General features: G+C 52.2%; 1 protein-coding gene across 1 annotated transcript; it reads left to right on the top strand.

The window, feature by feature from the left end:
- The first annotated feature begins 621 nt into the window (after nt 1-621).
- LOC119101919 (ero1-like protein) lies at nt 622-24,094 on the top strand. The gene is made up of 15 exons (XM_037225320.1): nt 622-662; nt 3,937-4,000; nt 8,092-8,154; nt 8,404-8,523; nt 8,994-9,077; nt 12,289-12,357; nt 13,577-13,653; nt 14,122-14,316; nt 15,557-15,618; nt 16,646-16,663; nt 17,714-17,806; nt 19,505-19,769; nt 20,269-20,422; nt 20,700-20,842; nt 22,628-24,094. Exons 1-15 carry the CDS (start codon nt 622-624, stop codon nt 22,677-22,679), a joined length of 1,500 nt encoding a protein of 499 aa, XP_037081215.1. The 3' UTR covers nt 22,680-24,094.
- The last annotated feature ends 1,476 nt before the right edge of the window (nt 24,095-25,570 follow it).

Below are 25,570 nucleotides of genomic sequence, written 5' to 3' on the forward strand. Positions count from 1 at the left end.
GTTGTGTGAGCGACGGGGTGGTTAACGTGCGAATGTGGTCGCGTTGTTGTCATGTTTTAATATTGCACTCATACTTATAATGTTACTGCACCGGATCAAACAATAGGCCGCTTGTTGGAATGAATCGTGAATAAAATGAACATGAACAGGAACATGAATGTGACCTTTGCCAACATAACACACAGAACAGTGCTTTTGTGCACTATTTTACGATTTTGGTATTATCACTGCCACACCTCCCTTTTATCGAACATGAAGTCCATTAACACGAATCAAACATTAGGCCATATATATTGCACGAGTCGTAATGAATGCATGATCATGGTAACCACAGCGGTGGCAGTCACGGGCAAGAGCTCTGCTGTGGAAAGCTGCAGTTGCGCGGTGTAATTTGAAAACTCGTTGACAGATGGTAGCAGAATCGGCAAATATTTTGTGCGGAGCGTCTGCGAACAGTCGCTCGTATGTCATGGGGTTTCAGATGTTGTTGGACATGCACGGCTCCGGGAATAAAGAGTGTAAGTTACTGTGCGCGACACCCACAGACTGTCATGGATACCCAACCACCGGCCGGTAGCCGCAAGGCGCGCTGCAGGCTCTAGTGCAGCACTCGCGGTAGACATGTTCGACACGGCTTATGTTGCCTTGTTGGTTGCTGTCAGGTGATTACCGGCTGGTTAAGTTGGCTAGTGTCGAGCGTCACGTTTCCGCAACCGTTCCATTGAATATTTACGTCCGAAGTGAAAGTCGGCCAATTTCAAGGCTTTTCCGCACGTAGGCGGCTAGTAACTGTCATGTTTTTTTGGTGCTGGCGTTCGACTGGTTTGTTTTCATTCTCCGATAATACGTCGTGATCGAGTGACGCAACTTCCGTTTCTATTAATTACCTTGGAATAGCGCAACTTGTTGGTTTGTAAGACTTGAAAATCGCTGAAAATGCCAACACACTCCGACGGCAAAAACTAGACCATCGTCGATAAAACATATAAATCGTGTAATTCAAAGCATGCAGCATTCAGCACGAAAAAACACACAAAAACGAAAAATACGTAAGTACACACGGAAAAATCGCGCAGCTCTTAAAATGTGACAAGCTCTTTCAGCTGCACTCAACTGAACATGATACTGCAGGTTTCATTTTCTTGATCCTTGCCTTCGAAATAAGTACTACAAATATTCCAAATGCATGCAGTTCTGGGCTCCCACTTTTAATGTTCTACTTATACTTAGACCCCAAAAAGTTGAGGGAGAGGGGAAAAACTGACTTCTGGGACACAACTAAATTGGGCTTTGAGGAGTGCGGGAAGTGCCCCCCCCCCCCAAAAAAAAACAGGCAAATTGATACCTGTGCTCGCTTCTTGCAAACCCATCTCCGACCACGCACCATTGCGACGAGACTACAGAACAAACTGCAAAAAAGCTTAGAATGCAGAAATCGGAGGTCTTTCACCATCTGTTTACGTCAGTGCCACATCGGTTGGACTTGCCTTCAATTACCACACCAGAAAGGCTGACAGCCTGGTATACACAGTGTTGGAAAACTTGACGTTCCCTGGTATAATGTACACCGGGAGATTTTGTACTCCAGGATTGTGACTAGGTAACGTGAAATATATTCTACTCCGTCATGATGCAACAAGAACAGCTTTTGGAAAAAAACTCATTTTACCTCTTTGTGTCACGACAAAATAAAACGAGAAGGTGCAACAGCCTGAGACTTGCTGCTTCCATCAGGAGCCATGTATTGACATATGCAAGAGCACGGATCTTGCACCCACCAGACTAAGATGGCCAATAACAAGCAGCCTGTGTTGCCACCTAGGTACATGATAAACCATGTATGGAAATGTGAAAAATAAACCATGTGAATGTTGAATGGAACCGCCTTTGAACAATACTCGAAAATGAGAAGCGAGTACCAGGATCGCACCGATCCGCAGATTAGCAAAGCTATCACTTCCTATGCCCTACGCAAACCAACTCAAACATGAACATGACTTAACCTACCATTGACGACGAACCGTTATTTGATGCCGTTGTGTTACCGTTATGACGCATTAATTGCCAGGGATGCAACGAACATTCATAGAAAACTGCACGCCCAATCACCTACCGCAGACGGCCGCCTTCCCATGCGTCTCCACTGTGTCATGGTATTGTAAATAATAGAATCACTCGCAATTCAGCGTCGGAAACGTCTCAACTATCCAGCGGCTCGCGCCCGCCTCCCGGCTCAGGTTGGAGGTTGAGCATAGCAAAACTCTCCAATTGGTTATAATGATTCGTCTCCTCGTGACTGATTTGTCAAGAGCATGAATATTCCGCTCGCACCCATGCTTTGAACAGATTTGTAAACATCTGGAGGGAAGCTGTACAGAGATGGGCATCACGATTATGAAGATGGACTTATTTGTACTCATCCAGAACCGCCATGTGGTTGGATTTTTAGCCACTTCCTGGTAACCGGAGTACAAAAATGTCACGGCAGCTGCGGATTTAAACCACGTTAAATTTGTCACTTAAGGGTGTGAAATTAAAGCAGGTAGTTCAGGCTTTACAAAAATCCCCTAAAGTCGAAAAAAGTTGCTATAAATGGCACAAAAACTGCTCGGAGACACCCATCTTACTCCGACAAAAAACACCAGGACACCAGAGTAACATGAACCTATAACTTTGGCTCGGCAAATTAAGGAGAAGGGTTAATGAGGACAAAAACATCAATTAATTGCAACATGAATCATCATATTTCTCAATGATATCGGTTAAATCGCATCAAAACCCATTAATACCTTGTATTATCCGCCGGAGTCAGCAGAGTGACTGACTCGGCATGTAGCCACCCTCAAGCCCGGCATGTAGCCACCCTCCATTTTGGAGAGTGTACAAGCCTGATGGGTAATTATCCTCCATTTTGAAGCATGTATACACAGAGCATTTCTTAAATTGCAAACCAATGTATATGCACATGTGTTTCATAATACAGAGTATGAGACTGTGTTGTTTCAGTGTGCCATGTTTAATACTGATGTTTCCTTTCATTTAAAGTATGTTTACAAGAATTGCTGTAAAGAAAAGTGGTGTTTTTGTTGAGTGCTACCCAATGTACTATTATCTCTCCAAGATAACCTAAATAAAGCTGTAATGACCCACAGTACTTGGATAGCTTTGTACTCCACTATAGAAAATGTGTACTACTGCACCCAGAATTTTTTGGAATTTCCAACACTGGATATATATCTATGTTTGCAAATCAAAACAATCCTGAATATGCAGCAGCTGGAATGTATCAGGATCTCATGAATATCCCTAATGTATCTCATCTCATGCAGCACAGTCATCTGTTATAACTGAAAGCATCAGTTCTCAACAGGCCAATAAATGAGGAGTGGTACAAATGAGCTACTGCACAACTCTGCTGGCTGAGCATGTACAGATCAGATTTCAATCACCATAGTGGATCACAGGAGACTGGAGGAAGCACACTGGGAACATGCAAGGACCAGGAAGAAGAAACACATCCTGCCAGACACAGATGATATCCATGTAGCTACTTAACATTCAATACAATAACATAGGGCATGAACTTACCTGATCCTTGGGCGTGCTAGATCACATTTTAGTGAAGTGATTGCATTTGCATAAACAATTCAGAATCCAAACTGGAGGTCACATGAAAGGCCTAATGAAGCAGACAGCACTTAACTGTCTGGTATACATCACAACAATAGTGCAAAGACTGCACTCAATTATACAGGGTGTTCATGATGCCATGGCAAGGGACACACAGCAATTGACACAAGGAATGAGGGTGCTGGGCAGTGGCTGCTCAGCCCCAACAGCCAAGTACCCACCAAGAACCCAAACCAAATGCTGTCACACTGGGGGTAGACTTGCAACTGCAGCCCAGCCTGTCCTGTGGATGTGCTGACATGGCAGGTGTTGTAACAGTGGGAGCAGCAACAACCTGAAGCTGGTGGGGCACACCAGCCTTACCAACATAGTAAGCCCACTACCAGTTAGTTATAAAAAAGGATCCAGGTTTTTAGCTGAAAATAGCATGTCAGTCTGGCATCAGTGATTGGAAAAGTTGCGAAAACCAGGGCCGTTTAATAGTCCAAGGTGAAATACAAAAGGGGGGCGTTTTTTATTTTGGTGGGCCAATGCAAGGCCTCTTTTTTCCCCTCGAAGGACCTAGCGTAACCTAAGGGGAATCTACTTCCTGCATAAGGACAAGCAGCGATAACGTTAACCCAGCTTATGCTGTCCGGCGCAAAACATTAAAACGTCAACTATGCGCTAGAATTGAGTACCTATCAAGTTTTCCTGATGCACATGCACGTTCTATTCTTAAACAAAACTATGACATCCTCTTGAGTGGAAAGCAGTAAGCTTACTCTAGACAAAGCGTTTTATTTCGTAGTTCTATGTATGTATGCAACGTGCAAATCACACTATTCTCTATTCTTTATTCGCCATGACATTTCGCGAAGTATCTGGATTTCTCATTTATCGCTAGATTTTCCCGGCTTTCCGCTAGTTACGCTCATTTATGCTAACAAAACAAAACACGCGTGCCGTGCGAGGTGGTAGCCGTCGCGTGCATATGTTTTGCGGTTGCGTCTGAGGTTCCGGGTGGTTGCTGCGGTCGGCGACAAGGGTAAGTGGCATGTTATAGGGTCTGGCTGACATGCTTCGTTAGTCATTTGTGGGACGGTAGGCTATGTTGATAGCTGATGGACTTGGGGTTCCGTGGAGTTTCATCAGGCCCCGCACCTTGCTGATATTGGATGTGAGGCATCAGCAGACCGCTGACGTGTCGTTAGATGCTTGGTTAGAGCTTCGTGAAGTCGATACTTCGTTAGGACATTCAAACACAGAGACAGACGCCAGTATCTTTTTTGTGCTTTGGTAGGTGTGACAAGCACAGCAGGAAGGAGAGCTGCACCAAGTAGGTATGCTGGGGATGTGGGTTTGATGTGTATGATGTCCATGCATATAGATACCATGCATATAGAGTTGCCCTGTAAGTTTGTAAGTGCCTGGGAGATGAAAATTAAATGCTCACTGGCTTTTGGGAACTGCCAAATAATTTTTTGGCATCAGACAGGTTATCCATTTGATGAGCAGCCTGTGGATCTTTTCAATGTTTGGTCAGATCAGTAGCTTAAGTTTGACAATGATTTTGGGGTGTGCATGACAATTTTGCTTCTGGTTGCAGCTGGTCTGGACTTTTTTTTTTGCTTTTTCACTTCTTTAACAGAATTTATTGAATGCAGTTGGTTGTTATCACTTGTTATTGTAGTAGTGCACCAGTTGCACTGTATAGGGCCAGACTTCACCACCATCAGAGGTTATGTACAATGGCCCTGTAAGTTTCTAACTGGAATGATTGGTTATGTCTATCTGTAATAAATAAATGGGTACAAATTAATATTTTATTAATGCCAAAGCCATCTGTGTCTGAAACTTTAGAAACAAAACAACTATGTGATATTGAGATTTGACCTTGCCCTTATGTGATAATGAAATTTGGTAATATCATGGTATGATTTAACCCAATGAGTCTTGTGTGAGATCAACCAAGGTCATCAATTATAATATGAATATGCTAGTTTGACAACCAAATCATGAAACACCAACAGGCTGCTTTTACCTCCCAGCCATTCATGGTGCCACGTCATCAGCAAGTTTTGCCAAATGTGAGGCTTTCTGTATGGTATGTGTCTCTCCTCCCTCTCTGTTACCTCCATGACATAGGAAACTGCATTGTTCATCACAAGGTGGTTTCCCATGACATGGGAAGCTATATTGTTCCAGCCCTGTTACCTCCATGACATGGGAAGACTACATTGTTCATCCCACAATGCCCACATCATATACTGTGATGTGATTGTGTGATGTGATGTGATGTGATTAATGTGATTAATGTGATTGATGTGATGTGATTGATGTGATGTGATTGATGTGATGTGATATATATATATATATATATATATATATATATATATATATATATATATATATATGTATATATAATGCTTACCAGGCTATGCAGAAAATTTAGATATGAACAGACAGACAAAATGGTTATCAAAAACTCCCATGCATGTAACAACTTGTTCATGAAGGGAATGCTCCTTCAAAACTACACTATATAGCTTGCATCCACTAATGTGCTGTGGTATAGCCAGTGTGGGACACTGGCACCATCCCCTCCCCCTCCCAGCCAAGCTAGGCAGCATACCATAGATAGCGTATGCTGCATGAAGGTGGAGGAGTTTGATAAAAATTTGCAGGAATTCCAAGAAAAAATCATATTTGCCACCAACAGGAAAATTTGACAGTGTGCCTGTGAAGAGGCCAATAATTTGTTTTCTTCTGCCACATTGTTTGCACAGCGCACCACCTACTACTGCTTATGTGCCTAGGTGCTTTATATGCTAAGTCCTATGGAATCTGCCAGCTGCAAACCCAGCATTGCATGAGATCCTCATGCCATCCTCTACCTGCATTAATGCATTCTTGATTTTGCACTTGCATTGATAGTGACTGAGCAGTCAATGTGCTGTCAGCAGTAGCACAGTATTATAGTTTGTCTTTCAACTACAAAGCACAGTTAAGCTTTTCATGTCCTTCATTGTTTGTGAACAGAATGTTTGCCCACAGATCAGTTACATCTTTTGATCTTATTGTCTTATTTGCATCTTATATATGTATATACAGATATGTACATATATGTATATATATATATGTATATATATATATATATATATATATATATATATATATATATCTGTGTGTGTGTGTGTGTGTGTGTGTGTGTGTGTGTGTGTGTGTGTGTGTGTGTGGTGTGTGTGTGTGTGTGTGTGTGTGTGTGTGTGTGTGTGTGTGTGTGTGTGCGTGTGTGCGTGTGTGTGTGTATATATTGTATACTTTGCTGCCATGGAAGTGCAGCACTTCCATTTTAGTGATAAGATATTGTTTGTTGTTTAAAGTTAAGAGAATAGCAAAAGGAGTACCATTATGTTTGATGGCATGGTGATTAACAGTTCTTGTGCATCTTGATATCTGATGGTTTTATATCAGTGATGCATCTTATGTCAAGCCAGGGCACTGGCAGTTGTCCTCTAAGTTTTGCTTGTATTTATGTCTGATGACTTTATCTCAGTAATGTTTTGGATTTCAAGCCAGTGAGCAAGCAGTCAGCCACCACTTCATTTGTATGATGGAAGGTTGGGGTGCCCAGGTATGTGTGGTGCTGGCTTAGCTGTTCTTTTTAATGGAAGGACAAGTGGTACCAAACAATTTTTCCCTTGCTTTTCTTGCTTAGCCACACCAGTTTTGTGTTGTTAAGAACAAGTGTGACATCATAATATATCTATAATGATTTGTCATTATCATTTAGATATCTTAGAGTACATGACAAAGTAAAATGTGATAACTGCACACAGCATGTAGGCAGGCTTGATGAGAAAAAACATTTCATTTTTTTAGTGAACCATTATAACTTGTATGTTGACAACAAAAGTTACTCTGTCCATAGCAGGCTTAAAGTAGCATGATGTGATGCAGCTTGTATGATGTACAGTACATAAGCTAATGACAAGTGGTTTGTGTATCTGGTTGCTTTCACACTCTCATCCATATACTATCCACAGTCCTCAATTTTTGCCTTGGTGCTCGCGTTTTCCTATTCACTACGAAGCGAAACGACGTTGCATGCCTCTCCTACTGTTGAGTCAGCCGAGCTGGCTCTGAAAGAGTCCGCCTGTGATGGGGAGGGCCGCACGACGGGTTTACCTGGCATGGCTGGTCGGCCCGTCCCACGCACGGCTGATGACGCAACACCCTCCCCGTCCCCCCCCCCTCCCTCACCCCCGCTGCCGCCGCCATCCGCCCGGCGTATAGTCGCCACGTCTCTTGAAACTGACGCAACCCCCGGCACCGGGCAGCTGCCGGCGGGCCAGCCAGCCGAGCTCAGTGGTGAACGGCGGCCGAGACCGCAACCGCGCGCCGAGCCCCGCTGTCATGTGGGGCCGCTGCCTGCTGCTGCTGGCGCTGCTGCTGGCGTCGGCGACCGGTGCCGGCCAGTTCAGCTTCGGCCCGGCGCCGCCGGCCGTCGATCGGTCGGCGCTGGACCGCTGCTTCTGCCAGGTGAGGTGCCGCCGGCCGCCGGCCGCCCGGTGCGCTTAACGAAGGAATACGACGCACGCGGTCGCACACCCTGTCGTGGAGCGCCAGCGACTGCGCTGGCCATGGTCGTGCTGGGGAGACGCATCACGATCGGAAGTCGAACTCGCACCCGAAACATTGTGGAAATGGGGGCAGCGTGGCACGCCTTGGCGATGTCTTGCCGTCATGATTGGTATGTGCTTACACGTTGTTTTGTGTGTTTTCGGGTAGCTGGAAGGCCAGGTGGACGACTGTGAGTGTAATGTGGATACCGTGGACTTCTTCAACAATGTCAAGATCTTCCCTCGGCTGCAGTCGCTGCTAGTCAAGGATTTCTTTCGTTTTTACAAGGTGAGGGCCTGCAGAGGTATTGATGTGCAGTTAAGTGGAACTTCTGGATATGAAGCCAGATGTTGTGTGGTGTGTGTGGAGCATGTGTGTCGGTCTCCCCAAGCGTTTCGGCATATTTGGTGCCCTGTTGCTTTTGTGGTTGTTGGTGTCATGGGCAAACTTTTAGCTGGTTTCTTTTTATTGGTTGGGACCTGTTGTTTTTTTCGTTTTGATCAGGCGTGATTGGGTTCTGGTTGCTGACAGTTACAGGCCCTCTGTCCATCGTCGAAGAGCTGGTTTTCGTTCAGGTCGAACCACTGATTGCCGTAGGGTCACTTTTTGTTCTAGGACCACTGTTGGTTAAAAGCTGTTGAGAGGTGCTTTGTTGGGAGGTCAGCTTGGAGGCGTCACTCGGTGCGCTCTAGCCGGCCCGCCGCCCGTCACCCGACGTCTCGTCGCCGGCGAGCCACTGACGCCTGTCGTGTCGGCAGGTGAACCTGCGGCGCCAGTGTCCGTTCTGGGAGGATGACGGTAGCTGCTCGCAGACTACCTGCCGCGTCCGGTGCTGCGCCGAGGTGAGGAGCGCCGCTTGCCCTGCGCCGCCACCCCCGGCCGGTCACTGGCTGGCGGGGCACGGCTGGCGCCGCCAGCCAGCTACTCTTCCCGGGCTAGCTGGCTTTTCGAGGGCACTTAACCCCAGCTGTTAAAAAAATAATTCGCCATGCAGTGCGGTGCCAGAGAGCGGGGTGGAGGAGGGGGACTAGCTATCGAGCGTGCTCGGTGGTTGCCGGACTGTACGGCATCGCCCGCGCCGTTAGGAACAACCGGATGTAACTGAGGTGCGATAACGGCTCATCACTGAGCATGCTCCGTGGCCTCGTAGACCAGCAACACGCACGCGCCAAATACTGAAAACTTTTGTTTTGGGGGATGGGCGGGAGACTTTCCATGTGGTTCTTCAGCGAAATCAACAGCGCAGCGAAATTTGAGTGTTCTTATCCCGGATCGGGAAAATGTGACGCCATACCGGAAAAAATGTTCGAACTGCTCACTGGCCTCACTTTGGAATCTTGCTCTGCTGCTATGGGTTGCCTGAACTGCTTATACACAAAGGTCATCTACAGTGCGAACTCTGTATTGCGGTGTGGCCCGTTGCAATCCATAGTCCCGCAGTGGTCCCGTTTTCTCGAGCTTTCCAGCCATGTATACGCGACGCGGTATGGCCATTTGAGCTGCATGTGCAGACCGCAGTAAGTAAGTGAGTTTTTCCAGTAGGTGGGGTCCACAACTTCCGTTTAAAACGTTTCTTCTGCCAAGAGGAATGTCAGTGCGTTATGAGCACTGTGCTACTGCCGGTACGGGGGTTGCCCTGGTGCCGCTGCCGGTACGGGGTGTTGCCCTGGTGCCGCTGCCGGTACGGGGGTTGCCCTGGTGCCGCTGCCGATACGGGGTGCTGCCCTGGTGCCGCTGCCGGTGCGGGGGTTGCCCTGGTGCCGCTGCCGGCACGGGGATTGCACTGGTGCTGCTGCCGGTAGGGGGGTTGCCCTGGCGCCGCTGCCGGTACGGGGTGCTGCCCTGGCGTCGCTGCCGGTACGGGGCGCTGCCCTGGCGCCGCTGCCGGTACGGGGTGCTGCCCTGGCGCCGCTGCCGGTACGGGGTGCTGCCTTGGCGCCGCTCGTCAGACGGCTGTTGACCTTCGCGGTGACCATTATGGTCGGTGGTGTGCTACAGGTGCACCGCGCAGGTGGTCAGGGGTCCGCGTTTGCTGGCCCCGGGGAGCGGGGATGGGGAAGAGGACGGGGAAGGGGACGAGGACGGCTGCGTGCCCCCACTATGTCAGGCCATGCACGCGAATTGAGGCCGCGACAGTGGTGACCCGCTTCGTCGGCGCTGGGTCAATGGTCAGCCCTGTGCCGGTCGTGGAGTCGGCCGCATCTTGCCCGGAGCAAGTTCGCGCCTCGCGCCGTGCTTGTGCGCGGACCGCGGGGACGTGGACCGTCGCGATGGCGGGGTTTTACGCCACCTTTTCGGGCGTATGCGTGCAATGTGTGAAAACATTATCGCCTAGAACTGCAACCTCCGCGTTACAGTGGTATGTACCTTGTGAGCTACCCGAAACATGGAACTGGTGCACAACGCATGCTGCTGTCTGGCGCACTCGTGTGCACGGAAGCATTGGGAGTGCTATCAGCCCACAGTCATATAAGTGATACGATTTCCCGTAATCGGTTGTGCTTGCATTGCACTTTCGTCACCCTGCTCTCGTCAATTCTGCACCTTGTCTCTGAGCGTTAGCGATTGTCAGCAGAGACTTGCAGGTGTGATCTTTCATTTTAAGTCCGTTGCATCTGCAAAGCCCGTGCAAACAGCGCACGGGCCTTGCATATTTGGCGCACTGTTCGTTGCGAGGTAGTAAATACTCGTTGGTAATCGAACAATGCGGTATCATGGCAGGGTTCGAGCACGGGCTGCCAATCGGGGCCTGAAAGCGGATACTCCAACCGCTTCCCGGCGCCTAGCAGGAGCATGGTTGCGTTTCCGACTAGTGTCTTGGTTGCATTGCATGTGCAAGTTGTGGCGCGGCAGGTGCTCGCGCGGTCATCTGATGCAATAGTCTGCTGCAATAAGGGCACGGGAAGTTTTGTGCAGGAAGTTTTTCAATGCCGGGTAGTCTGACAAAAAGGGTATGGGAAGAATTGTGGGGGCCGGTTATCGAGGTCTACTTCTGCATTGCCCAAATACAGCATGTTGGGCTGTGCCTGACAGCGGTGGCATGGAACGGTCGGATGTGGGCACCAAATAACGGGCTGTTGCCGTCAAATTGTTGTCAGGGAACTACGGAGCAGATCGCTACACTTTTACAAAATAAAGGGATTCTTGCTTGAATGACTGGTCGAGCTCACCCAGCCTACCCGGTGCTCTTCGTAGCTTTGCAGTTCGAAATGCATGGGCGTAGGAGCATAGCGTTTTAGCTGGAAGACGTACTCATATTTTGAAGTGCGTTGCGCAGTTATGACGTTGTCTCGTCTGAAAAATATCGATGCGCGTCAGCTTGCTCATGCAATTTTGTATCACGCGAATCACTGGTAGGGGCCTTGATTTACCAACCGCTTTTATATGAGCATTGGCGGGACGACGCGTGACGCCATGATGATTTGATGTCAGATATTTAGCTGCAAACTTAGCCGGTGAGGGGAGTCACAATACTACGCTTAGTATATAAAGCTCGGAATGCTGTCATCTCAACGCATTTTCCTAACTGTGTGCTAGCTATGACATGTTACGGAACTACTGGGGAACAGATATGATGACAGCGATCTGTGAACACCGGCGATGTCAGAAACATGACTGCTGAATTCTGCTGTCTCGGGCCGTTGGCTTGGCGTCTTGAGATTTGCTGGTTTGATTTCTTGTTCGGATATAGACCTCTCCACCACTTAAATGGGATATGGAGAGGTATATGGTTGTGATAACTTTGAAGTTCATGAAGTACAATTCATAGTTATCATGAGTTCACTTTTCAACTCGTATGGCTAAAAATAACACCATTATTGCGACCTCTCACGCCGACGTAGTGACGTCACGATGAAGCCCTTGAGATATTTTGGCGGCGCGCCGGTCGTGTTACACGTGATTCTGCGGCGACGCCTGCTGGTGGCCCTTAACCGCAGGCACGGATTTTCCAGCTCGCTGTTTAAACACATCATTTTGCGAGGGTCGCAGCGTCCTCGCAGCTGTGGCAGCTACTCTGCTGTGTGGTGACCTGCTGATTCACTCTGGTTACAGGAGGAAGTGCCCATCGGCTTAAAGGCTGCTGCATCTGCACCGAAGACGGAAGAAAAGCCAAGTTACAAGGTATGTTGAACGTGGAAAAGATTGCCTTGTGGCTGATACGTTTCGTGCATACGTGCCGCGATGCATACGTCTGGTGTGACCATCTTCAGGCTCGCATTATTGATGAAAACTTCCTTGTGAGGTCAACCAATGTTTATGAAAGCATGTTTCCATCAGCGTGCTGATGGCAGGTTCAAATAAGGTCCATGACGGAAGACTCGGACAGGAACCGAAGCATCTGTCTCGACCGGATGGCTTTCTCTGGACTCCGGCCATGTAGCTAACTTTGTCGTAAGCTGGTGATAATCCCGCCAGCGAGCAGGCTCGCTTGTGAGTAAGCGTGCTTGGTAAGCCTGCTGCGGAGCCCTTCTGCCGATACACCGGAGACCTTACGAGACGCCCGAGGGGGCCGCCTACCACGGCCGCGGTTTACCCGCCGCCTGCCTAGATCTGTGGGGCGCAGCGGCGCGCTTGCGGTTTATGTCTCTGCCCCCCCCCCCCCCCCCCCCTCCTGTAGACATCGTGCGTTACATGCGCACATGGCCGCAACCCTGACTGTCCCGGAGTAGAACACGGCTGCCGCGGAACGGTCACTGATGCGCTGGGCGGTCTCACCTCATACACAATCTCCGCCGTTTAGGGGCGTGTTTGGCGGCATTTGCGCATGCCCTCGAACTGGATCAGCCATGGCGGGGCAGGCAAATTAATCTGTTCGACATGTTCGTTTGGGTGAGGCGTATTCATTCCGATCACGCGGAGATGTGGCAGCGCAGAAATCATTACTGCACGACAACAGCAGTCGGTGGCACACTGCGGGGATGGTCTAAACCCGTAGCAGAAAGGGGAGCATTGCTTCCAAATGAAGTGTTCTGCGTGTATGCAGTTTGATAGGATTTTTCAGATTTTACGCGATGAAAAGACATTCATAGTGCGTGATACCGATTACAAGGTGTAAACAAACTCGTTTTCGTGCTGGCTCCGCTGCCGTGGTTTCCCGTAATAATTGCGCACTTTCGCTGTTCTATTATTTCCGAAAGTCCGATCGGGCCCTGGGCTGGTCTCGGTCTAACAGTTTGTACCCTGCAGATGTGCACAGCATTTAGCTTTGCCCGTGCTACGTTGACTCATTTTCGCCGTGACCGCGCGAGGTCAAGGCGGTTCCCTGCCCGCCGTGGCCGTCACGTTCTTGACCGGATTCTCGCGTGAGCCCGGTCAGCGCAGCAGTGCCGTTGTGTTGCAGTACACCGAAGCTGCCCAGACGGCGGAGGACGCGGGCTGCGACGGCGAGTCGCTGGGTGACCTCAACACCACCATCAGGTGCGTGCTGGTGGTGCACTGCCGGCCACCCTGCTGTGGCGCACTGCGCGGCACGTCGGCCGCTGTGTCCGTGTGCCTGCCTGCCTGCCGCTGTGCCGACTGCTGTGTTCACCGTCATGTCCCTCTGCGCCGTCCGGTGCGCGCCTGTCTGCGGGCTGTCGTGTTGCGATATGTCGACTGCTTTGTCATTGTGTGCCTACTTCTGTGTGAGCCGATGCTGTGCTGTCTGTGTTACCATGCGCCTGCTGCTTTGCGTTCACTCGCAGGCCGCAGCGCTGCGGTGTGCCGACTATTGTGCCATGGTGTGCCGACTGCCGCGTGGCGGTTTCGAAAACGCCGTGTGACAACTGCCGTGCCATATGCTGACTACTGCGCTGCTGTGCGCAAACTGCTGTGCTGCCATGTGCCAGCTGCTGTGCCGACTGCCGTTCCGTCGTGTGCCGACTGCTGTTGTTCCGCGCCTGGCAGCGCGTCTCGCCAGCGGCGCCTGGACAACTGGACGGCGCATGACGACGCGCTGGACAGCTTCTGCGACATGGACGACGAGTCGTCGGCCGACATGCAGTTCGTGGACCTGCTGCTGAACCCGGAGCGGTTCACGGGCTACCGGGGCGTGTCCTCCACGCGCGTCTGGTCGGCCATCTACGACGAGAACTGCTTCAAGTGAGTGGCAGGGAGGGAGCGAGGGTGACGCTGGGAGGGCGCAGGAGAAGCTGGGAACAGCGAGGGAAGAGTGCCGGAGAGAGGGACGAGCATTGGTTTGGCCGCGTGATGGAAGAGACGAGCCCGAACACCCCCGGCTGTCGGTGCGCCCTTAAGCGCCAGTCGTGATGATCACCATCATACGATGCCGGTATGTCGACCGTCGAGGATCACGAGCTTGAGTCGCTGGTAAGCGGCGGCGTGTCGCCGGCTGCGGTCGGGCCTGGTGTCCGGTCGTGGCGCGTGGCTACAGGCCACGTGGGCTCGGCGGGCTGCGTCTCCGAGTCGCTCTCTGAGCCACTCGAGAACCGCCGGCTCGAGAGCGGCTATATGCGTCCGCCGCCGCCGGCCGGCACGACGCGGCGGCGGCGGCTGGCACCGCCGCCGGGCTGTGGTGATCAAGTGACTCCAGTGCCCTTGCATGTGCATGTCGGGAGCACGACAACGGGCAGATGCGGTGTCCCCGCCCCCGCCCCCTCCGTGCGGAGCGTGCTCGTTGCGCCCGGTCAAAGCTTTTAGTGCCAGTGCTTCGTCCAGTGCGTGTGTTAGATCGCGTTGCAATGTTCGCAACGTGATGGAGCTGTGAGGGCTGCTGCGCGAACGAATTGGGTATAGGGAAGCAGAACAACTGGGTCCAGGGAAGTAGATCAACTGGGTCCAGGGAAGCAAATCAACAGGGGTCCAGGAAAGCAGATCAACTGGGTCCTGGGAAGCAAGTCAACTGGATCCAGGGAAGCAGATCAACTGGAAACAGGGAAACAGGTCAACTGGATAAAGGGAAGTAGGCCAACTGGGTCCAAGGAAACAGATCAACTGGGCGCAGGGAAGCAGATCAACAGGGGTCCAGGGAAGCAGATCAACCGGGTCCTGGGAGGCAGATCAACTGGGTCCAGGGAAGCTGATCAACCGGGGTCCAGGGGAGCAGATCAGTTTGTCACTGGTCACCAAGGTCTGCGTTGACTGTCCAGAGTGTGCATACATTGTGGATGCGTTGCGGCTGGTGATAATGTGAACATTTTGTGGACGCCGTCACTGTGCAATCGAGATTTAGAAGCGGGATATTGAATTTTGGTTTATTTTGATTTATGCGACCTAAAAATGCATGTGGTTAGTCCTAGCTTGAGAACATTTGATATCTGCTCCTTGTAACGCCCGATAATGCCCGATAAATTCCCGATTTATTTGTGACGTATTTTCGCAGACCGAAAGTCAGTAGTCCCGAGAACAAGTACGGCCCAATCGTCGATGCGTCAAACCTCGGAGGTACGTAGCATTGCACAATGATCAACAGAGGGGCTGTTGACAGCGCATCCTGTGTGCTTGAGAATGTGATCTGCGGATTTTACACTATATTTTTTCCGGAACTTAACCAATTCTCTGTCACTGAGTTCAGGTCGTAGAGTGTCGGCCATTCCGACCGCTCTGTGGCAGGCATGGGGACTGGCGTGCCAGAAATATCACTTTCGAGACTCGTACGCGACGGCCATTGGCCTTTTGCCACCATTGACCATTGACCGCTGGCCTTTGACCGAGAGAGTTAGGCTGAAAGGGCGGCTGCTGTGTCACATCACGTGGCACCTTCATTCCCCGGGCAAAATTCGTCCGTTGAACTGTTTTGTTTCGTTTTGTGTTTTGTTTTTTGCTGGAGCGGTGGAGCACGGGCCTTTGTAGCAAGCTGTGCCCCGCTGGGACGGTAATCCCACAGACTCGTCTGCGAGGCGGCCTGCCTACTTGCCGTTGAAAAATCTGTCGTGTGTCTCGTTGGCCAGAGTTGCCTCGCCGAATACGCGTTCAGAACGTTGAGCGGCTTTCGTAGACATGACGTGACGTGTCATATTACATGGTATGATATGACATGCGTTCGCACACATGACATGTCGCCTTCTGTCATGTTGCCGCCTAAATGCTACTTGACTATAAGTGCATTTTAATGATGGATGTACACGCTGTCCCTTCACTGCGGGTACATGTAGAGATAAAAGTATAGCTCCATTGCACTGGGTCTGTAATTCGGTATAGATCGACGCGCTGGATGTCACTGACAGCTGTTTTATGTGTGAGCCGACTGTTCGTATTTCCAACCATTTTCGAAGCCTTACCCGATGACTGCATCCTGTTCCTGCGGGCCCGGCCTGCAATCCTCGCAGTGCCCGCCGCCGCCGCCGCCGCTGCTTTACGTTATCGTAATGGCTGCCGCTGCGGCCACGCTGGTGTGATGCCGACCTTTGCTTAGGGCTGGTGTTGAACGCGTCGCGCCGAGCCCCGAGTGACGTGATTTTCTCTGACCTAGCCGACCCTTTCCTGATGGGTGAGTGGCCGACCCCGAGCGCCTGCTGACGGGGCCTCTGCTGGGCCCGCCTGGGCACCCGGGAAATTCAGCTGCAGTGCTGGCCGCCTAGCTCTGTGCTCTGCTCGTGGGTGCACACGTAGCTGCGTTCGTTTTCCGGTGCTTTTATGCCTGTGGGGTGGAGTTCTTATGTAAGTGCTTGGCTGCTGGGTGCGACGTGGTTGCGGGCGCGGAGTGAGCATCTGTGCGCGTCTGCTGTGCCGTTCCTCCCTGCCCCGGCTGTTTGGTGCCTCTCCATGCTCGGTGTCTGGCTGCATTCACAATCACTTCTCGATCTCTGGTGAGCTGAACGCCGGTGTCGTGCCATGGTGTGCCTAATGGGATGTTCCACCGGAAGTCACAGGTGGTACGGTTTGTCTCAGTCACTCTCCGGGCTCTGTTACGGCTCTTTGCTACGGCCACGTGGATGACTTGCATCTTAGCGCTGTCCGAGCGTGAAGAGCCTATACACTGATTTCATTTTGTGAATTGGTGACCTTAAGACTTGAAGGTCTCTTCATGCTCTAGCGGGCATGGATGTTGTCGAAGAAAATGGCTTGCTCAATTCGTTCAGTGGTGCATGAGATGGAAAATCATTGGCGTCGTATGTGGTGTTGCGAGGCGTCAGTTGTCTGGTTCAGTGCAGCACTAGGCGCATTATTTGTTCAGTTTGGTTCATTGTCTGGACGTATGTGGCGCCGGAACCTCTGTCGTCAGCGGCTTGAATTCGGGCTTGTAGTGCACGTAACGCTACGTAGTTTGCCTGCTTTGTCGCTCTTGCTTGATCTGCGCCACCAAATCACTCCCATCGCCCCGCGCCCGTCACCATCCCACCTTCGACACGGGTTGGCGGGGTGCTGTTCTCGGTGTGGGTGCGGTGTCGTCGCCGTTGGTGACGTCCTGACCTGCCCTTCGTTCTGGGTGCATGAGGACGGGACGTGCAGGTCTCAGCGGCGGCCGCCAGTGCTCCATGTCGGCGGCTGACCCGTCCCGCCCCGTCCCGCCCCGCCCCTGACGCCGCCTCTGCCGCAGGCCTGTGTCTGGAGGAGCGCGTGTTCTACAGGGCCATATCGGGCCTGCATACCAGCATTACCGTCCATCTCTGCAGCGAGTACCTGCTCTCAGGTCAGTCGGCTGGTGCTGACGCGGGCGGGCAGGGGCGCGCGCGCGCGTGCCTGTCGGCGACGTGCTCAGCTGACGTCCTGCGGTCGGGGATGGGAAGATTGGACGGCGAAACTGCAGCATCCTAGTTGCGATTATTTTTGGGATGGGTCGTTTTTGCTGATCATTCCTTCGCCGTAACGATCAGATTGTTAATTGCGTTACGAGGTGTCCTTGTATTTTTCAGGCTAATGCGCATGCAGTCTTTGTCTATCAGCATAATTTGTCTTAACAAATCGTTTAACATTTGTCGTCGCGAAAGTAATCGTTATATAAGTAATTTGAGTGGTTTGATCACCAGGGCATTTGTCGACATAACATCCTAGTCTGAATTACTAAATCAGTAAATCTTCCTTTACATGACTTTGAATATTCGCGCTCTCAAATCACCCCATATTTCGTGCCAATGGTTCAGTCACCAGCGCTCTTGCTCGACCCAACAACCCAGTCCGAAGGCCAAATATGTTTTCTGCTCGTGTATAGGTCGATTGCCTTCACCGGCCTCTGCGCGCGTATGAGACCTTGTCTTGACCTTGTATGAGACCTTGGCCTATGACACCTTGTTCTGACTGTATGAGACCCTGACCTATGATACCTTATTCTGACCCGGTATGATACCTTGACCTGTGAGACATTGTCCCGACCTTTTGTGGCACCTTGACCTATGAGACCGTGTTCGGACCTTATGTAAGACCTTTGCCCATGAGACTGACCTGACATTGTTTGACACCTTAACCTATGAGACCTTTTACCAGCGTGCGTTCGGGCACTGGACGAATGACGAGTCAAAGATGGATTGCCGGCTAGTTGTTCGTATCCACTAAGTGCCCAGGGGTGGCCCCAACCGTCATTGGTAACTTGGCGTTTGTATCACGTCCCTTCAAACAGTGATGTCGCCCATCACTGCGTAGGAGCATGTGTGTTTTCAGTCGTGGATCGCTGTAAATCGTTGTGAGTCGTTAGTAATCCCGTACTGTGTGTAATGAGCAAAATTATTGTTGCGGCGTGGGCCGTGTGGGACCAGCGGGATCGAAGCGGACGTAAGGACTATCATGACGGTGATACTGAGACCCGCAGGCGCGAGTTCCATCATGGAAGAGATAGTGTGGCCTAAGTGAAGGAAGCTGGTCGCATTTGAGAACCTGCACTAAGAGAACTCGTCAGTTCTTTGGAATGCCCGTCTTACGTGATTGTATGATACAAAGAGGCCAGTTACGTGTGGTGTCGCGAACAAATTTACAAGTAACACTGGAAATCCGCTTCCAATGGGCCTGGTCCGACCCGGCAATTTCGGTCGATGAACTGCGTAGATTTCAAGCGATTGATGTTCCCAACCCATCCGAAGTATCGCGACAAGTACGTTGGGCGGCAGATGTGGACACAATGATCGGAGCTACACAGGTGTGTAATTTCATGCACTTCTCTCGATGTAGACTGCGATCTGGGTCAGCTGGGGTCGCGATGGTCCAGCGGGTCCGTCAGTGACACCGCTCCCGTCCCGCAGAGGGGTGCCGCGGTCTGGGCTGGCTGACGCCTGAGGTGGCCCGCTGGGGCCCGTCAGTGACACCGCTCCCGTCCCGCAGAGGGGTGCCGGGGTCTGGGCCAGCTGGCGCCTGAGGTGGCCCGCTGGGGCCCGTCAGTGACACCGCTCCCGTCCCGCAGAGGGGTGCCGCGGTCTGGGCCAGCTGGCGCCTGAGGTGGCCCGCTGGGGCCCGAACGCTGCCGAGTTCCACCGGCGATTCGACCCGGAGCTGACCGGCGGCCACGGGCCTCGCCGCCTCAAGAACCTCTACTTCGTGTACCTGCTGGAGCTGCGCGCGCTGGCCAAGGCGGCGCCCTATCTGACGCAGCTCGAGTACTTTACTGGCAACGCCGAGGAGGACGACGAGGTGCGCCAAGCGGTCAGAGACATCCTGCCCGTCATCAGGTGAGCAAACCGGAGCCGGACCCGGCGGCGCTGGCGTCTCATGCAACGGGGAATGGATGCCTGGAGTGGATGTCTGTCTCAGAGCGTCGTGACGTCGGGAACTTTGGGTAGTGGGGGTAGTGTTCTGACGCCTGTTGTGTTGGATTGACCTTGTTCGAGAGGTGACGCGGGGGACGGTGGTGCAGTCTGGTCCGGCCTGGCAGCGGCTCAGCGGCTCGGTCCGCGCTTGCCTGCGATCCACGCCGCAGCACAGCCAGTCGGCCGCGCGCGCTCCCAGCCGATCATGACCTGACCCCTGGCGGCACGCGGCCTCAGGTGACCGGCCGACCCTCGCGGGCTAGAGGGCCTCCGACCGGACACACCCCTAGCCTCGACCTCGACTCTACACCCCGCACCTCGAGCGTGCCCCCGGTGGCACTCAGTTGACCCTACACGGACCCTGGAGGTCCAGAGGCTGTGACCTGCGCACCCCGGACTGAGCGGGGGCGCCTTCCGGCAGCGACTTCCCGAGTCACTTCAACGAGTCGGTGCTGTTTCGCGGCGGCCAGGAGGCGCGCAAGCTTAAGACCGAGTTCCGCGAGCACTTCCGCAACATCTCGCGCATCATGGACTGCGTCGGCTGCGAGAAGTGCAAGCTCTGGGGCAAGCTCCAGGTCAGTGGCGTGCCTCCATCATCAGGTGGTGCGTCGGGGGTCATCGTGGTATGGCGTGTCGTTACGAGTATGCGATGCGCAAGGCCTGAATGTTGCCGCGAGTAATTTGAATATGTTGTGTTTCACCCATGCCAGCACATTGTTGTCTGTCAGAGTGTATTTGTACTCAATGGGTCCAATCTACAAGTGCGCTACGGCCTGCGTTGTGTACGTCCGTGTTGGCATGCTGCCTCCTCGTGGCCCGCTGCTGGTTCTTTACGTGCCGATTTCGTTCCAGACCCAGGGCTTAGGCACGGCTCTGAAGATCCTGTTCTCTGGCAAGTTCGACAATCCGGACGTGTTTAAGGAGGGCTCGCCCAAGCGACAGAAGTTTCAGCTGTCCAGGAATGAGATTGTTGCGCTATTTAACGCCTTTGCAAGGTACGTATGCAAGCCGTCGTCTCGCCGTGCGGAGGCAGAGCTTTAGAAGTGGCTGTCTCAGCATGAGTCCGTTTTGATTCATTACGAATTCATACGTCCAATATGATATGCCCATTCAAGGTAAACTGGTACTCGTGGGCTCAGCATCCGACTCATGCGTGCGACTGAACTGGTCTTAAAGTTATTCTAGTGCATGCTGTCTGTTGTTTGTCGTTCCCGTTTGTGTCGGCATGAGGCTCTCTAATGGTTAATATTCTTGCTGGTAGCAAACAAGGGATTATGCATCACTTTTTGCGAAGAGTTTAGGCTGTCAGCTTTTGTCGTTGCTGAGGGAAATGTTCTGTGGTGGTATCGGTGGATTACTTCCATTAAACCACACCCATGTGCTCTGTGACGTACTCGTGTGGGTTCCTTGGGGGCATCCTCTCTTCCCCTAGACGCTGGAACCCTCTGGGGCCCAGGCCAAGTCAAAGGCTTTAGCTCGCTTTTGGGGTGTCTGTATAAAAAGAGAAAAGAAGCATTTTCCCTGTGTAAAGGAGCATTTTACTTCGCCGAATTGACCCCAGAGTCCTCATGTAGGTTATCTGGGGTCCGAGCGCGGAAGGCTTCCGATTTTCCAAATGGTCTTCTGAGGTGTCTCGGGCTCGGAGAGGCTGAGTTTGGAAGGGCTTTGTGGCGAAAGCATTCGTACTGCATTATTATTTTCAGTCGCCCGAAGTTTTCGCCTGAGTGACTTTGTAGTCGATTCCCCGCGGTGCGCGCCCTTTCTGCTAGGCTGAGAGGCAGGCGACGCCATATAGTCTCAGCAGCTGAGTGCGTCGTAAAGCCCTAATGACGACGAGTGGCTTTGTAGTCAGAATATTCGTGAAGCGTAGTGTGTTGCTTGGAAACTGACGCCCCGCACAAGAAGTCCGAACGATGCGGTAGCTTTGCTTCAATCTGTGAGCCAAAGGTTACCGACAATTTCAACGTGCCGTGCAGTGTCATGAGCCGTTCGGCTGGGTGAAGTTTTTCCACCCCGTCGTAACAATGCTCCATTAACACGACGGGGTTGAAAAACTTCACCTCCAGGTGGGCGCCGAACCGGCGTGTGAGTTGTTTCCCGAACTCGCTGCGTCGGCCTCCGCTCGCTAGGGGCGGAGACCGACGCTCTACCGCTATCACCATACACTGAGACGGAAAATGTTTTCCGATTCGTTGAGAATGACATTCGAGCGGCTAGCCTGGCGTGCTCCTCATATCAGTGAATATTCAACATCTTATATGTCCGGACCTGGCGTGCGACCTCTGGTGTGATTGTAGATACGGTATTTTGTCTCGCTGTTTGCGGCATAACATGAACAGTGCGGGCCGTAGAGCTATGTCGCCGTTCTTCCGTAAACTAGTGTGTAACGCTCCCCAGCTGACAGGTTTTAGTCGAGCGTATCACACTGACCTGCGGACTTGGAGCTGCCCGTAACGTCGTGCCGCGCTTGACATTTGTCTGTGAATGGAATCCCTCGCCCCCGCACCGTCTAGAGTGGGTCCATTTCGGGGGCACTTGAGGTCAGCCGGGCACTTGAGGTTGCCGATGACGGGTGCGCAGGCTCTTCCGATCGCCGGGCCGGACACACTCCGCCGGTCTCGTTTGGGCCTTCGCGTGAAGCCGGTATGGGACCGTGAAGGGTGCCGGTAAACGCTGCCGGCGTCCTGGGGTGTGCTTGTGGGCGCCACTCGCGGCCTGGCGCTGGCCGGGGGCCTGCGGCGCCGGCGTGGCTCCGTCTGATCACCTGAGCCCGTCCGCAGACTCTCCACCAGCGTGAGGAACCTCGAGAAGTTCCGGGACCTGGAGAGGTGATGCGGCGCCCCGGCGGCCGCGCCCAGGTGGCGGGGGAGGCGTGCGCTCCCTGATGGCAGTGGGAGGGGGCTGCCCTGCACCGCTGACGGAGCCGCTGCCGGAGCGGCGCCAGATGACGGTGTTGTGATACACCAACGGCCGGTGGTGACAGCAGGAGGCCGCGTCAGCTGGCCGCCAGGACAAGGGGCACGATGGGGAGGAGAGGGGCAGGGGCATGAGGTGTCCGACTGTGTGCAGAGATGGCTGGCGTCGCTGCCCAGGGCGGGTCGGGCCCTCCAACGTTGAACCACACAAGGACATCGGTCTGGGTCGAATGATGTGGCACAGTTGCATTTCTTGGCGTGGGATCGCTGTGATGGTGGGACCGTCACAGCGAAAAGCTTTATGGGGTCTCCTGTTTTCGTTTTTACTTGTTCGCTTTGTTTCGTCGTGTTACGTTTCCAGTTTTATCGCGAGCGCTTTTGCATGTGCGTCAATTCGGTGTCATGTTACGTCGTAAGATGTTAATGCTGCAGCCGGTATGTGTTTGCATGCCGAGGATGCGGGTACGATGAGCGCTGGAGGCGTGTCTTGGCCTAAAGTGACGTGTTTGAAAAGAGCACATTGTGCCGCAGGCGCGGGCGCAGTTTACGTATGTTTGTGATCTTCGTGTTAATTTATCGCTGGGTGTAAGCGCTCGTGATTTGAGGCATAATTATGTTGGCGGCTGCGTTCTACATCCGAATCGTAACTTTTCTCAGGTATCAGTCAGCGTGCGCATTCCTCGCAGATTCGCAGATTCGCACACTTCTTTCGGCCGTTTCGAGCGTTTTGCGGCGCCGCCTTTGGCGTATGGAATCGGAGTTATACGGCCTGGCGCACTCGCACACCCCGCATCGTTTACATGCATAATCATATAGACGTACTGCATTGACGAGGCTTGTCCATGCACCAAGCGGTAGGCCAGTGTGAAGCACTCAAGCCAAACGCCCGCACGTGCGCTACTGGCGCCGTCTGGACTAGCCGTGTCTGGGCTGGCCATGTCTGGACTGGCCGTGTCTGGGCTGGCCATGTCTGGACTGGCCGTGTCGTGGCTCGCCGTGTCTGGCTCGCCGTGTCTGGCCTGTCGTGTCTGGCTTGTCGTGTCTGGCTCGCTGTGTCTGGGCTGGCCATGTCTGGCTCGCTGTGTCTGGGCTGGCCATGTCTGGCTGGCCGTGTCTGGCTGGCCGCGCCAACGGCGGCTCTGCCTCCACCCTGCGCTACCACGGTCATCTCCAGCAGTATCGGTGGCTCTGGTCGGCACGGGTTGACCGGTGGAGCGTGACGCCGCGTCTCTGTCTCGAAATGAAGGTGGCAGTGGGTGTCGGACCGGCACGCACACCCTGCTCCTGCAGGGACAAGTGCCTGCACTGCTGAGAGTGGGGGGGGGGGGGGCTCATCCGGCACTGTGATCTGTTGCAGGGGAGGCCGGAGGGTTGTTATGACCAAAATACTATCGAGTAGGACTGAGTTACGAGAATACACGACGTTCACAGATAACATGCCATTTGACAAGTGGAAACGGCTCTTCAGTAAGATATGCATCGGTCTGCGGTCTGCGATGCTCGACTTAAAACGCACGCCTTCGTAAGTTAAGGATTTGCGCAACAATCTCTGCAGCGTGGCATACCCATGTGTCCACCGCGAGATCCGTTAAACTTAAAGGAATCGCTATCGCCCTGTGCTGTGACGTCGCGGCCAAGAGTGCAGCCTGTGCCCGGACGCGCAAGTCGAGTCCGCCTGACGCGCTAGCTGGTACCGTGCGTCTGCCCAACAGTGACGTGCACGTTTCTGAATCCGTTCGGTGCGTGCAATAACCGCGCATACGCATACGGCCGTTCTGCAAGTCCACCACGGGTAGGTACATTTCAACTCGCGAACCCTTCAACTTTGACGAGAACAGACTTACGGGATACAGGATACAGTTAACATGTTTTGTCACATGTTCACATGTTCACCTCGTAGATCCACAGACTTATCATTATCCCAGCAGAATATTTGTGCGAGGCTGGTATTTACGGTGTATTAAAAGGTGTACTTGCAGTTTGCTGAATTTTTTTCATAGATAAGACAGTAGTATTAGTCTTATTCCTTGGAGAAAAGCCAGGAGAATAGAGAAATAGTTGGGTTGATGTTTCGGCAACATGCGTTTATAGAAACGATAGCAGAAGTGAATATTCGCCCTGCCCTGCAGGCCACTATTGTTTTGATAAACGCATGTTGCCGAATTATCAACCCAACTATGCCTCCATTATCATGGTTTTTCTCCGAGGAATAAGGCTAATACTGCTGTCTGATCTATGTGAATAATGCTCCTCGCTGAGGCACTGAACAACTTACGTAATTTTGAATTATTTATTTTTTTGTTACTGACCGTCATATGACAACTTCCATAATGCCGACACGCTCAAAATTCGACGTGCCAGAAAGCCAAATCAGCTAAATGGCGAGCTGTAAGACGGCATCGTGGAAGAATGGTGGCATGCCAAGATTAAGAAAGGATATATGATAGGCTGCAAAAAATGGCGACATGCCACCAAGCCAACAAGCCAAAGTGGCGAACTGCAAAACGATGACACTTAAAAAAGATAACATGCTAGCTTAGTGAACGGCTCAGTGGTGAGCTGTTTATAGCAAATATTCGCAGTTGAAAATGTTGATACAAGCTTCAGATATGATGGAAAAAGTCAACTTGTAACTATTCCTATGCTTTAAGTGGAGAAGGCTGTTCTAGGCAAAAGTTGTCTTCTTAGTTAATACGCTCCTCAGTACGCCATCGTTTGGCTATGGCATGAAGCGGTTTTATGGCATCAGAGTCGCTGCCAGGCTAGCCGTGTCAGAATTGCCGCTGTATTTTGCGGGCTGCCTCACTT

The sequence above is a fragment of the Pollicipes pollicipes genome, unplaced genomic scaffold (genome assembly GCF_011947565.3).
Source record: "Pollicipes pollicipes isolate AB1234 unplaced genomic scaffold, Ppol_2.1 Scaffold_2555;HRSCAF=2994_pilon_pilon_pilon, whole genome shotgun sequence".
In the NCBI taxonomy this organism is placed as follows: domain Eukaryota; kingdom Metazoa; phylum Arthropoda; class Thecostraca; order Pollicipedomorpha; family Pollicipedidae; genus Pollicipes; species Pollicipes pollicipes.